This window comes from Carcharhinus amblyrhynchos, chromosome 8 (genome assembly GCF_965287045.1).
Source record: "Carcharhinus amblyrhynchos chromosome 8, sCarAmb.v2.hapA, whole genome shotgun sequence".
NCBI lineage: Eukaryota > Metazoa > Chordata > Chondrichthyes > Carcharhiniformes > Carcharhinidae > Carcharhinus > Carcharhinus amblyrhynchos.
Window position 1 is genome coordinate 112,312,424 of NC_137331.1, and position 13,663 is coordinate 112,326,086.

General features: G+C 44.2%; 1 protein-coding gene across 1 annotated transcript in view; it reads left to right on the forward strand.

The window, feature by feature from the left end:
- The window catches only part of rab31 (RAB31, member RAS oncogene family), an 84,371-nt gene extending 71,021 nt beyond the window's left edge, over nucleotides 1–13,350 (forward strand). Inside the window, exon 7 of the mRNA XM_080194663.1 lies at nucleotides 10,904–13,350. Within this exon, the coding sequence (XP_080050789.1) occupies nucleotides 10,904–11,001 (98 nt within the window). The 3' untranslated portion in view covers nucleotides 11,002–13,350. The remainder of the gene's footprint in view (nucleotides 1–10,903) is intronic.
- Nucleotides 13,351–13,663: the final 313 nt, after the last annotated feature.

Genomic DNA, 13,663 nt, shown 5'->3' on the forward strand with positions numbered 1-13,663 from the left:
GTGGAGGATCTTTATTCGCGTATTGGTAATTGATTTGGTACACTGATGTCTGCTTGGGTTGTTACCTGAAACACCTTGACTGAACCTCTGCTCTGTCCAGCTGATGTGCATGCAAACTATGCAACGAAGTTAGGTTAGGTGGATTGGCGTTGCTAAATTGTCCCTTAGTGTCCAAAAATGTATAGGTTAGGAGGATTACTGGGGTAAATGTGACAGAGATGGGGGCCTGAGTGGGATGCTTTGTCGGAGAGTTGGTGCACACTCAAAGGGCTGAATGGCCATCTGTGCAGTAGGGATTAAATCCCACAGAGGATCATGTTTAAGTAATCATTATGTTTAAATAACTGGTAGGTACTTTGAGGCCATGCACGTCAATAGCACAGCTTTTGTACAAAAAAAATGGATGTTCGGCGCAGCATGCCATAGATCCATATTCTCACCGTCCCGCTACCTAACAGTCGCTGCGCTGCTGCAGTGCATGGAATTGCTTAGCTTCTCCGATTCAACAAGCTTGTCCCTATTCTTAATGGGGAAAAAATGTTCCGTGGTCGATTTTATTGTAAATTTAAGAATCGTCCAGATCTCACTGATCTTTTGATCTAATGCAGCATTCCACTTTTTGTTTCTCAAGAGAAAAGAGACTCATTCTGTTCATCCTTTCCTTATACATATTTATTAAATATGTATACCCATGCATTTCTGATATTGCACTTATAAATTTTCTCTGCACCCTTTACAGTATAATAATATGACCAGAATTGCAAGCTATATTGCAAGTGTAGTCTCATGAAATTTTAGCATAATTTTAGAAAGTAAAATTTAAAACAGCCATTGAGTTGGAAGTACTGAAACTGTGAAGCTATTGTGTTAAAGCAACAATAATGGTCATCAAATATTCTGGAATAGCATAACCATTCACTAATACTTGTGGTACAATCCGATTAGTTGATGGAAATGCACATATTTTTGGATTTAAAGTGGCAATATTGTGTACAGACTTCAGAAGCTCTTTGCGTGGTGACATCTAGTGGCAAAGTTTGTGATTGTATCGGATGACAAGACAAAATTGACTGGGGAATGTTACTAGTTATAAACGGTAAATATAGATTCATAAATGAAACCAAAATTCATGAGAAAGGGAAGTAATGTTAATGGAGAGGAAGTGTGTGTCCTGTGCAAAATTTCAATAATGTACAGATGAGTAGATATCACATTTTATATTCCATCTTAATCATAGTACTTGTGGTATTGGGTGGCACAGTGGTTAGCGCTGCTGTCTCACAGCTCGAGGGAGCCGGTTCAATTCCAGCCTTGGGTGTCTGTGTAGAGTTTGCACATTCCCGCCTCTGGGTGCTCTGGTTTCCTCCCTGAGCCTGAAAGACGTGCTGGTTAGGTGGATTGGCCATGCTAAATTGTAACTTAGTGTCTCAAGATTTGTAGGTTAGGGGAATTAGTGGGATAAGTATGTGGGATTATAGGGAAAGGGCCTGGGTGGGGTGTTCTGTCAGAGAGTTGGTGGGCCAAATGGCCTCCTCCTTCACTGTAGGGATTCTAATCGTGCGCGCCTGTAATGTCCGTGGAGATTTTCTCACAGATCTCCCATTGTAACTTTGGCGGAGGATTGGGAGAAGTGGTTAATGGCTAGATGTCATTTCTTCTTTGAAGTTTCTACTGATTGTCCTTTGGAAAATCAGGGGACCATACTGTTTATAAATATAAAAGATCTTTCCAATGTGGTTAAAAATGCCATAAAGAAGCAACAATATTCTCCTTGATAGGTTTCTAGATTTACGGGGGGAAAAAAAACAGCTGCTCCAACGAGTCTCAACCTCCCCTGGATGGCCAGAGTATCATTGACTAGACATGGTTAAATTTCAGTCAGAGTCAATTTAACAGCAAATTCATTCTGGAGCCGATTGTCAATTTTTAAAAAAATTTTAGTTGTATCAACTCCAGCGTACTGTGGCACAGTTTGGATGAAGTCAGGTATGGCTGGCATGGTGGCACAGTGATTAGCATTGCTGCTTCACCAGCGCCAGGGACCCAGGTTCGATTCCCAGCTTGGGGTATTGTCTTTGTGGAGTTTGCATGTTCGTCCCGTATCTGCATGGGTTTCCTTTGGGTGCTCTGGTTTCCTCCCACAGTCTGAAAGATGTATTATTTAGGTGCATTGACCTGAACAGACGCTGGAGTGTGGTGAATGGGGGAGTTTCACAGTAACTTCGTTGCAGTGTTAATGTAAGCCTTACTTGTGACTAATAAATTAACTTTAACACACGGTTTGAGTTTGCTCATAATGGATTGGGGCCACTGTCCACACGGATGGGATCAAAGGCTATAGGCAGAAGCAGGATTAGACAATTAAGTTGGATGATTAGCCAGGATCCATAATGAATGGCAGAGCAGGCTCAAAGGCCAAATAGCCTCCTCCTGCTCTTATCTTCTAAGTTTCTATATTTCTACGTAACGTGAGACAAACTTGATAAGTGTCTGGATGTGGATATAGTGCATGTGGTATTCATCAGCCTGTCCATTTGGAATGGTTGGACTGGGATTGATTGATTTTGATGGAGTAATTGACCAAGCTTCCATCCTTTGACCAAAAGTGTGTACGCACCAGGTGATTGTTGGTAAAGTACCAATCCTCAGGGAGAAAGATTGCATTAGATTCAGCAGACCAAAACGCCTTTAAAAATTTCTGCTGAAAGAATGGAGATGACGACCTATTGGAAAGACAGATGAGTTTGCAAACAATTGGGATGAAGTACAGAAGTGTTTTGTCTAGTCACATCTGCAAGCTGATATTGGGAAGCTAGCTGAGCTGGCAGCTATCTAGAACCTTTGGAATATAAACAGAGGGAGCTCTGAAGCATCCATCTTTCATTGCTTCTGTTTCCATGCGTGAGATGGGTCAACAGTGTGGTAAATGGCCACAGTGACTGTGGCAGCTGAAATGCATTAAAATCAGCCGAGTGTAAATATAAATCTGGATACTCTGCCAGCAATGAGCTTTTCTAATTGTTTTCAAAGGTTTGAAGGAAGCTAACAAAAAAAATGGCAGGAAAGATAAACCTGATGTTAAACCTGGAATTTCCATAGAATCCCTGAACATAACATAAGAAATAGGAGCAGGAGTAGGCCATCTAGCCCTTCGAGCCTGCCCCGCCATTCAATAAGATCATGGCTGATCTGTCGTGGCTCAGTTCCACTTTCCCGCTTTCTCCCCATAACCCTTAATTCCCCCGTCTATCAGAAACCTATCTACCCGTGACTTAAATATATTTAGCGAGGTAGCCTCCACCACTTCAACGGGCAGAGAATTCCAGAGATTCACCACCCTTTGAGTAAAGAAGTTCCGCCTCAATTCCGTTCTAAACTGCACCCCCCTTTATCTTGAGGCTGTGCCCTCTAGTCCTGCTGTCCTTTCTATGCGGGAAGAATCTCTCTACCTCTACCCTATCCATCCCCTTCATTATCTTATATGCCTACAGTAAAAAAAGAGGCCATTTGGCCTGTTGAGTCTGTACTGACCATAATCACACCCAGGCTCTATTCCCATATCCCCACACATTTACCCTGCTAATCCCCCTGATGCGAATGGCCAATTTTAATAGCCAATCCACCTAACCTGCACATCTATGGACTAGCAGTGTCTTTACTGAGCACACGACCACCTGAAAATTCCTTCCGAGTCATGCGCCATCGTGACTTGAAAACATAAAGCAGGTCTTTCATCAGCGCTGGGTCAAAATTCACAAACTCCCTACCTGATAGCTGTGTGAAAGAAAGAAAGATTTGCACTTAGAGAGCACCTTCGGTGACCGCATGATATCCCAAAATGCTTTCCTCCGAGTGCTGTGGTTTCCTCCCACAGTCTGAAAGACACGCAGGTTAGATGCATTGGACGTGCTAAATTCTCCCTTCGTGTACCCGAACAAGCATCGGAGTGTGGCAACTAGGGGATTTTCATAGTAACTTCATTGCAGTGTTAATGTAAGCCTACTAGTGACACTAATAAATAAAGTGAAGTACTTCTGAAGCCCTCCAAGACACAGACATGCCAAGTGTAGAGATCATATTCATCTCACACCAGCTGAGATGGCTGGGTCCCGTTGTCAGAATGTCCGACTCAAGGTTACCCAACCAGCTGCTCAGCTCGTGGCTCTGTCAGCAAGCCTGACCCTGGGGGGACAAAGGGAAACATTTCAATGACAACCTTCAGGCTTCCAGGAAGCAGATATCCAAACTGTAGCCAAAATGATGATGCGTCATCAAAAATAGTGATCAACAAGAACAGCCATGGAGAGAGAGAGAGAAAACGGTAAGAGAGTTAGAAAGAGATGGAAGCTGCTTGAGTTAACCACCTGCCAGCAGTGAGATGTCCTCACTGTGGGAGAAGCTGCAAAGCTGAGAATGGACTCAAGAGCCATCTACAATCCCACAACCAATACTGAAATCTCATTGCTACCCAACCAACGACGAGAGAAAATCATCTTCAACTCGAGGAAGTGCCAATGATGATTTTTGAAACACAGTCACGGAAATGTACAGAGCAAACTCCCACAAGCAGCAAAGTGACAATGTCCAGACAGATTGGCTTTGTGATATTGCTTGAGGGGTAATTCTCTTGCTGTTCTTGGAAAAATTGTCAACATTGCTGCAAAAGTCAACCTTTGAAGCCTCAAAAAAAATTCCTCCAGGAACAGGGATGGATTCATACGCTGAGTGGCATGGGTGGTGGCCATTCTGAAATATCATCGCTGTCCAATACTAACAGTGTGTGTGTACATCTTAGCAACGCAGCCTGCTTGATTCCAATTGAGCCCAGTTATAAGGTACTGACAGACAAAACATTTGGTGGGAGGGTGAAACATTGAGCTGACCATTAATGTGAGTATTGTATATCAGTGCTGAAAAGGAGAGTCAATCTATAAACTCGATACTTTCAATCACATGCTTACGAAGTTTGAAGTTTATTTATTAATCACATGTAGGCTCACATTAACACTGCAATGAAGCCACTGTGATGTTGGTGCTGTGATGTAAGGTAGTGCCATAAGGGTCGCACTGCCGCCTCACAGCACCAGGGACCTGGGTTCAATTGTGTCCTTGTCTGACTGTGTGGAGTTTGTATGTTCTCCCCGTGTCTGCGTCGATTTCCTTTGGGTTCTCCGGTTTCCTTTGACACTCCAAAGATGAGCAGGTTAGAAGGATTAGCCATGCTAAATTTGCCCTTAATGTCCCAGGGTAAATAGATTAAGAGGATTAGCAAGGTAGATATCGGGCAAGCCAGGGTAAGAGTCAATGCAGACTCGATGGGCTGAATGGCCTCCTTCTGCAATCTGAGATTGTTTACATCCACATAGGCAGATAGCCAGGGCTTTCTGAAAAAGAACACCTTGAACTGTGCAACATTCACTCAGTATTGTGTTATCCTCAAGGTCAGAGGGTCGGAGTACCTGTACCACACAGGTGGCTGCTCACCTTCTCGACAACTGGGGATGGACAATAAAAATGCTGGCTTTGCTTGTGATGTGTGCATCTCATGAATGATTTTTTTTTAAAAGATATTTTGAGCCAGAGGTGGTCTGTTTTTCTGGATGTCCCCAGCCTATGCATAATCTGATAGACCTAATGATTCACAAAGGTGAAGTTGCTTGGTATCAGGTGAGCTGGCGAGGTGGATACAGAATTGGCTCAGTCATAGAAGACAAAGGTAGCAGTGGAAGGGTGTGTTTCTGAATGAATGGCATTCCTCGGGGATCAGTGCTGAAACCTTTGTAGTTTTTAATATGTATAAATGATTTGGAGGACAATGTAACTGGATTGATTAATAAGTTTGTGGGTGACACAATGGTTGGTGGATTTGTAGATAGCGATTAGGACCATCAGAGGATACAGCAGGATATAGATAGATTAGAGCCTTGGGCAGAGAGATGGCAGATGGAGTTTAATCTGGACAAATATGAGGTAATGCATTTTGGAACGTCTAATACAGATAGGAAATATACAGTAAATGGCAGAACCTTTAAGAGTATTGATAGGCAGAGGGATCTGGGTATACAGGTACACAGGTCACTGAAAGTGGCAATGCAGGTGGAGAAGGTATATGGCATGCTTGCCTTCATCAGCCGGGGCACTGAGTTTAAAAATTGGCAAGTCATGTTGCTGCTTTATAGAACCGTAGTTAGGCCACACTTGGAATATAATGTTCAATTCTGATCGCACGCTACCAGAAGGATGTGGAGACTTTGGAGAGGGTACAGAAAAGATTTACCAGGATGTTGCCTGGTATGGAAGGCATTAGCTATGAGGAGAGGTTGGAGAAACTTGGGTTATTCTCACTGGAACAATGGAGGTCGAGGGGCGACTTGATGGAAGTCTACAAGATTATGAGGGGCATGGACAGAGCGGATAGTCAGAAGCTTTATCCCAGGGTGGAAGAGTCAATTACTAAGGGGCACAGGTTTAAGGTGCGAGAGGCAAGGTTTAAAGGAGATGTACAAGGCAGTTTTTTACACAGAGGCAGGTGGGTGCCTGGGGAGATAGTGGAAGTGGATACGATAGTGAGCTTTAAGGGACGTCTGGACTTGTACATGAATAGGATGGGAACAGAGGGTATGGTCCCCGGAAGGGGAGGGGGGGGTTTAGTTCAGTCTGGCATCATGGATGGTACAGGCTTGGAGGGCCAAAGGGCCTGTTCTTGAGCTGTAATTTTCTTTGTTGTTTAATCTACACCTCTCCCACAACCCCAACTCCCATCTTCCTGAACCTGCATCCCATCCCTTGCAAGCTGTTTTGCTACTTATCCTTTTACTAAAGTGATCAGACAGATCTGCTGAGGCCAGAGGCACTGGCAGTAAGTCACAGTTTACAGACAGCATTAACTGGTCAGCATTTAAAACCAGTCAAATCCCTATAGTGCTGAAAGAGGCTATTGAGCCCATCAAGCCTGATCGATAACACTCCTATCCAGGCCCTATCTCTGTAACCACATATATTGACCCTGCTGATTCCTCCTGACATGAGGGTCAATTTAGCACGGCCAATCAACCTAACCTGCACATTTTTTGGCTTTGTGAGGAAACTGGAGCGCCCAGAGGAAACTCATGCAGACACAGTAAGAATATGCAAACTCCACACAGTGACTGAGGCTGGAATCAAACCCGGGTTTCTGGTGCTGAGAGACAGCAGTGTTAATCATTCTGCCAGCGTGACACCCATTTAGCATAGCCAATCCAGCGAACTCCTCCATCCGTGGGAGGAAGCCAGAGCAGGCAGAGGAAACCCACGCAGACACGGGGAGAACATGCAGACTCTAGACCGACAGTGACCCCAAGCCAGGAATCAAAGCCGGGTCCCTGGTGCTGTGAGGCAACAGTGCTAGCTACTGTACCGCATGCATGCTAACCTACATCTGAACTTGTGACTTTCTCTGGCTCCTGCTGTGCCCAAGACTGCAAGAAACTACAAAAGGTCATAAATATAGCCCAATCCATCGTGCAAACCAATTTCCCATCCATTGACTCTGTCTACATTTCCCACAGCCTCAGAAAAACAGCCAGCATAATTAAGGTCCCCATGCACCCCGGGCATTCTCTCTTCCATCTTCTTTCACTGGGAAAAAGACTAAGTCTGAGGTCAGGTACCAACCGAGTCAAGAACAGCTTCTTCCCTGCTACTGTTAGACTTTTGAATGGACTTACCTTGCATTAAGTTGATCATTCTCTACACCCTAGCTACGACTATAACATGACATCCTGGATCTGTCATTTCCTTCTCTGTTTTGTCTGTATATCATGCAAGAGACAATACTTTTCACTGTATATTAATGCGTGTGACAATAATAAATCAAATCAATGCAAGCACCAATAGTCTGCCAGGGAGCTAAGGCCATCGTCCACAACTTCACTCGCAATGGCAGCCATCTGCTTGTTGCCTTGGGCATCGCTGAAGGATGGACTGCTCACCAGCGCAACTGTCACTGCGAACTGGGCAAACTGGGCCCCACCCCAGCCGCCTGCCACTGCCTCCATTAACTAAGGATGCGCTTGACTGAACTCTGTCACCAAAGTTTGACTAGGGTTTTCCAGGAACACTGCAATTATATTCCTGGATCCAAATAAAGGATGAGTTGTGCATCAGGATTAAAAGATGAGTCGCATCAGAGCTTGTGAAAACGCAGCAGCTCCTGCACTTGTCACATCCCCCCACCCCACCCCCCCCGGGTTGGATGAGGTTGGTGTCCAAAATCCACTTAAACAGTAGATAAGTTTAAGCAGATGATAAGACGAGGTCTGATTTGGAGAAAAAGATTTTGTCTTATAGTCCAAAAAATAGGGTACTTACCTGCCTCGGGAACAGGAACAGACACAATCTTTCAATAATCCCACAATTTGAAGTCAGTGGGATAGTTGCATTTTCTTTCAATTTGATATAATCTGTGGAGTAGCTGCTCAGATAATGCTCAGTCTGTATAATAGGGGCAGTGTCTTCACTCACAGAATTGGGCTTTTAATCAGAGGCTGGCAGGCACGTTCCCAGCAATCGTATCTGCTTGTTTATTCCTAAATTTAACTGGGAAATCATGAGCATTTGTTTGGAGTCTCTTTTTCTAAAAAAAAAATCAAGACGTGGATGTATGTCAGGAATGGCTGATGATTGTTGATGGCAGTTTGTGACTCAGGGGATCAATCAAAGCTCTCGTATGTGCATCAAAAATAAAGAGGTGTAGAAACTAAACTGCATCATACGTTATGCAAAAATCAAAATCCCCCCATTGGAATGCCTTCACTGTAGCTTTTTAAAAAAAATCTGATGGATTTTAGTAACAAGGAGAGCAGCGGCATTGTGTCTCTCTTGTGAGAATGTATTTGAAGAGGGAAGATTTGTTTTACGTCAGGAGAAGCTACCCAACCGTTGCAGCAAAGTGTTTGTCAGCCTGGATTTTAACTCTCTGGTTTTAAATTGCTCGCTCGTCCGTGGAATTCACTAACTGTTTGCTGAATTTGCTGAAGCGGAGAGATACAGGCCAGGGGGAATCACCTGGCAGTGTGAAGATGCTGCAGACTTCTCTGCATTGCAGGCCAGATGCGTATTTTCGCTCCGTGGAGTATAAGCTTACACATAATGGAGAGGCTTAGGAAAAAAAAACACACAGAGCTGCCCTGACACTCATTTCTCTCAAGAGACAATTAAACACTGAAAAGATCACCGTTCTGTCGGAGATTCTCTTGGCTAAGTTCCAGGTTCCGGTAATATTCGGAATGGAGTAATTTGCAGCAAGCTGTTTAATCAGGCAGTTCAGGGCCAGGCCCAGTTTGATTCTGAGTCGACACCAGTGTGGAAGCCATTTTCTCCAGGAGAGTTGGAGTGAGGGATGAGGAGAGAGAGGTCAATCTGGTTACACAATACCAGCTCTGACGCCCTCACTCACTGCTAAGCCAGATGAGGTTAACTAACTTGAGTCAAAAATAAAAAATGCTGGAGCAATCACAGCTGGTCTGACAGTATCTTTATGCTGTAAGTATATTTATACTTTAGATAACATGAGGAAGGACTCCATGCATCCCAGACACTCTCTCTTCCACCTTCTTCCATCGGGGGAAGATAGTTTTTATTAAATCTGAGGTCATGTACCAACCGACTCGAGAGCAGCTTCTTGTCTGCTGCGGTTAGACTTTTGAATGGTCTTATCTTGTATTAAGCTGATTTTTCTCTACACCCTAGCCATGACTATAACATTACATTCTGCACTCTATCCTTTCCTTCTTTACGAACAGTATGCTTTCTTTGTGTAGGGTGCAAGAAACTATACCTCTCACCGTAATATATGTGACAATAATAAATCAGATCAAAGAGAGAGTCTTGCCCGAACGTATCCAGACTTGAAACATTAGCTCCGTTCTCTCCGCACAGCTGCTGTCAGACCTACTGAGATTTTCCAGCATTTTCTGTTTTTGTTTCAGATTCCAGCACTCGCAGAAATTTGCTTTTATTTTGCCTGACTTGAGTGTTCATTTGGCTCAATGGTACAACAGGATGGCACAGTGGAAGCACTGCTACTTCATAGCCTCAGGGACCTGGATTTGATTCCAGCTTTGGGTGACTGTCTGTGTGGGGTTTGCACTTTCTCCCCATGTCTACATGGGTTTCCTCCCACAGTCAAAAAGATGTTTGGATTAGGTTGATTGGCCATGCTCAATTGCCCCTTAGCGTCCCAAGATGTGCAGGTTAGGGGAATTAGCGGGATAAGAATGTGGGGTTATGGGGATAGGGCCTGGATAAAGTAAAGTTTATTTATTAATCACAAGGAGGCTTACTTTAACGCTGCAATGAAGTTACTATGAAATTTCCCTAGTTGCCTATTCAGGTCAATGCACCTAAACAACATGTCTCTCGGACTGTGGGAGGAAAACGGAGCACACGGAGGAAACTCACTCAGATGTGGGGAGAATGTGCAAACTCCACACAGACAGTGACCCAAGCCGGGAGTCGAACCCGGGACCCTGGAACTGTGAGGCAGCAGTGCTGACCACTGTGCCACAAGATGCTCTGTCAGATAGTTGGTGTAGACTTGAAGGGCTGAATGGCCTTCCTCTGCACTGTAGGATTCTCTGATTCTATGACTCCTGCTTTGAGTCAGAAAGCCATGAGTTCAAGTCTGCTTTGACAAACATGCCAGTGCATTGATGTCTTTGAGACGTTATACCGTGGCCCAGTTTAGTTGGATCTGAAAGACTTGTTAAGAGACAGATAAAAACAATGTGACATTTTTGACTGTGTGCCATATACTGGATCACATGAATGTGCTATTGCAGTGAACCCAGAGTCTGGGACTTTGACAAACTGTCCCCAGAGATAACTGCGCTGATGATGAATGTTTCCTACTTTGCTCTTACAGGTCAACAAATCCCGCCTTTGGATCCTTCTCAGATTCATAGCAACGGGGCTTTCAAAGTTGGAAGACACCAGGTACAGTCGGGCAGGCGCTGCTGCTGAGCAGGCAGCTGTGTTGGGAGACCAGAGCCCAGCAACGTTGAACCAGCTTCCTCACACCAATCAGCCACACAGGAACAACAAAGAGAAAAGAACCATTGTTGTTGTGTTATTGTTTGAATTATTTAGCAGTCCTGCGGTTGTGTGTCAGTGCTTGGGCTGCTGACTCTTTCACCCTAACACACCGTTGTCCTGATTTCATGATGTTACTGTAAGAATTTACAGAGAGATGACCTGCACTATCAATGAAATGCCAGTTAGCCTTTTTGCTGTTCTCCTTCCTTCGGACTTGTTCTGTTCCCTTTCCTCTTTCTGTTTGGAGCAATGTGGCTGAGGTCCCTTCCTCTTTTTTGTGCTCATTCTTGGTTGTAAGTGGCCAGAAACAAATTGAACCACTTCGGTGTAAACTTAATTTATACTCCCAGTTACACATCACAAAATGGTCTGATTATTTATTCCGAGCTGATTAATAATAGCCAAGCCAAACCTTACGGAATAGCTGCGAAACTCAGTAAAAACTAAACTCTGGTTAAGAACTCTTCACTATTTCTTCCATACTCTGTATTTAGAAGTATTAATTCACATGGGCTCATATCAAGGTGAAAATTAATCCTTTAGTAAACGTGTAAGTTTGGAGGGAAAATGAGTTGCCTTGTGTGCTATGAAGAGCAAGAAGATCCCAGATTTTTGATAAGTATATGGATGGGAAAGAGTTAGAGGGATGTGGTTCAAACGTGGGCAATTGGGACTAGCTGCGAGAGCACCATGGCTGGTATGGACCCTTTGGGCTGAAGGGCCTGTTTCCGTGCTGTATTGCTCAATGCTTCTGTAACCCTTGCCCTTGGCCAGCAATCTTAACTGGTCTCAGAGAGGTGTGGAGTAAGTGAGTGGGGAGGGGGCTGTGGGGAGCAGTTGACACCATCACCTTGAATCAGGGGAAAATCAGTCAAGATTCTCACTTCTGCTCACAAGCCAGTGACTCACCCATGGAAGGAACAGGAGCGACATCTTTGCATAGCAAAGTTCCTGCATGGGGAAGATTGAAACAGCGCAGCATTTCCTAGGGAGAATCTGGGATCTGTGTGGGAGCAGGGCAAATAACTGTATCTCCTTAACCGATCACATCATAGAGTTGCTCATCTGAGAGGGTGGGGGTATTTCTACCAGCGTCTCTTGGAAAGGACTTTTCATCAGTTGGCACCGCAACGAGAGGACGTACATCCACTTCCAGAAGCCCATTCTCTTTCTTTGACCGTCGCAACATCTTATATTTGGCTGACAATGTTTGAGAAACTATCACGTTATCATAATGGAGCAACGTTTGTGAAGACTTTACACCTAAAGCTCAAATGAGGTCAGCAATGATTGGAGCTGTGTGTGGGATTTTCCCTCATTTGGTGGAATTTTACAGCCCCTCCACTGCAGGCGGGTGGCATCGCTGTGAAAATGTGGTCAGCCACTCAAAGGTCCATCGACTTTGGCCAGATGGTAACATTCTGCCCATTATTTTTCTTTTTTCTCTCGTCTGTGGCATTGAGAAAACGTCCTTCCCTTCCTAGGTCTGACTTTTCACTTTCCACCACTATGGATTGGAATTGAGAACACGTTCCATTTTTAGTTAAAATTCATTCCCACTGCTGCAGCGCTTGTCGCTTCTGGCACATTGCTATCGAGGGGTTGGATACTGTATTCATGTAGCTTTCGTGTGTTCCCAATCTTTGGGATGTCTACAATATCATTTGGTGCTAGGTATTCATGGTGACAACCCATCCTTATTACTTCAAACTCTTTTCTAAAGGAAACATGCAGAATAATTGTAAGTTGCCAGTCTCGTTGACATTTCCCACCTTTCAAGGATTTGATTCCATTGTCTGAGCGACAATCTTGAAGTTCCCAGTGCTGTGTGATGTTAAACAGATTCAACTCCAGGATCCGCACAAAAGTATATCAGAAATCAATGCAATTAAATGATCGGTTATCCGTTTGCAACAGTCAAACTTTGTCACAATGCATCACTAAATTGAACTTTTTTCTGAATTCATCCCAGGGATGTGAGTATCACTGGCAAGGCCAGGATTTATTACCCACCCTCATTTTCCTTGCGAAGGTGAGCTGCCATTTTGGTGCCACCAAGCGGAAAATGGTAAATTGGTTTCACTCCAGTGCAGTGTTCAAATGAACACACAATACAGATTAAAGGCTTGGTCATGTTATATGTGACATTTATGGTTTTGGTTCCTGCTGTCAATTATTTCAATTCCACGGGCTATGTATCATTCCCCACAAGAGGCGGGGGAGTTCCTTGCTTCCTGGTTTCTGAAAAAGCCTTCCCTGTCAGCCTTTACGATGATAGTACATTCAATTCCACTGCTTATGTCTCTGTGGAGAATTACCAGGCTTCTGCTCCACACCTTGCCATGAAAGCTGGCTCAGATGGAGAAGTGGTCTTACAGGGGGACAAGGACTCACTCCTGCGCCGCCTCACTCCACGATGCGGCAAAACAAGGATAGCTCTGCATTCCACAATCTTGATGCTGCAGAAATGAGAGGGGTTTACTGGTCTGTGAACCGCAGATCACTGATATGAACTAACAATTAACACAATTGTTGAACTGCTTTGTTTTGGAATCATTGAACATCTGCTACCATTGTTATCTTTCTCCAG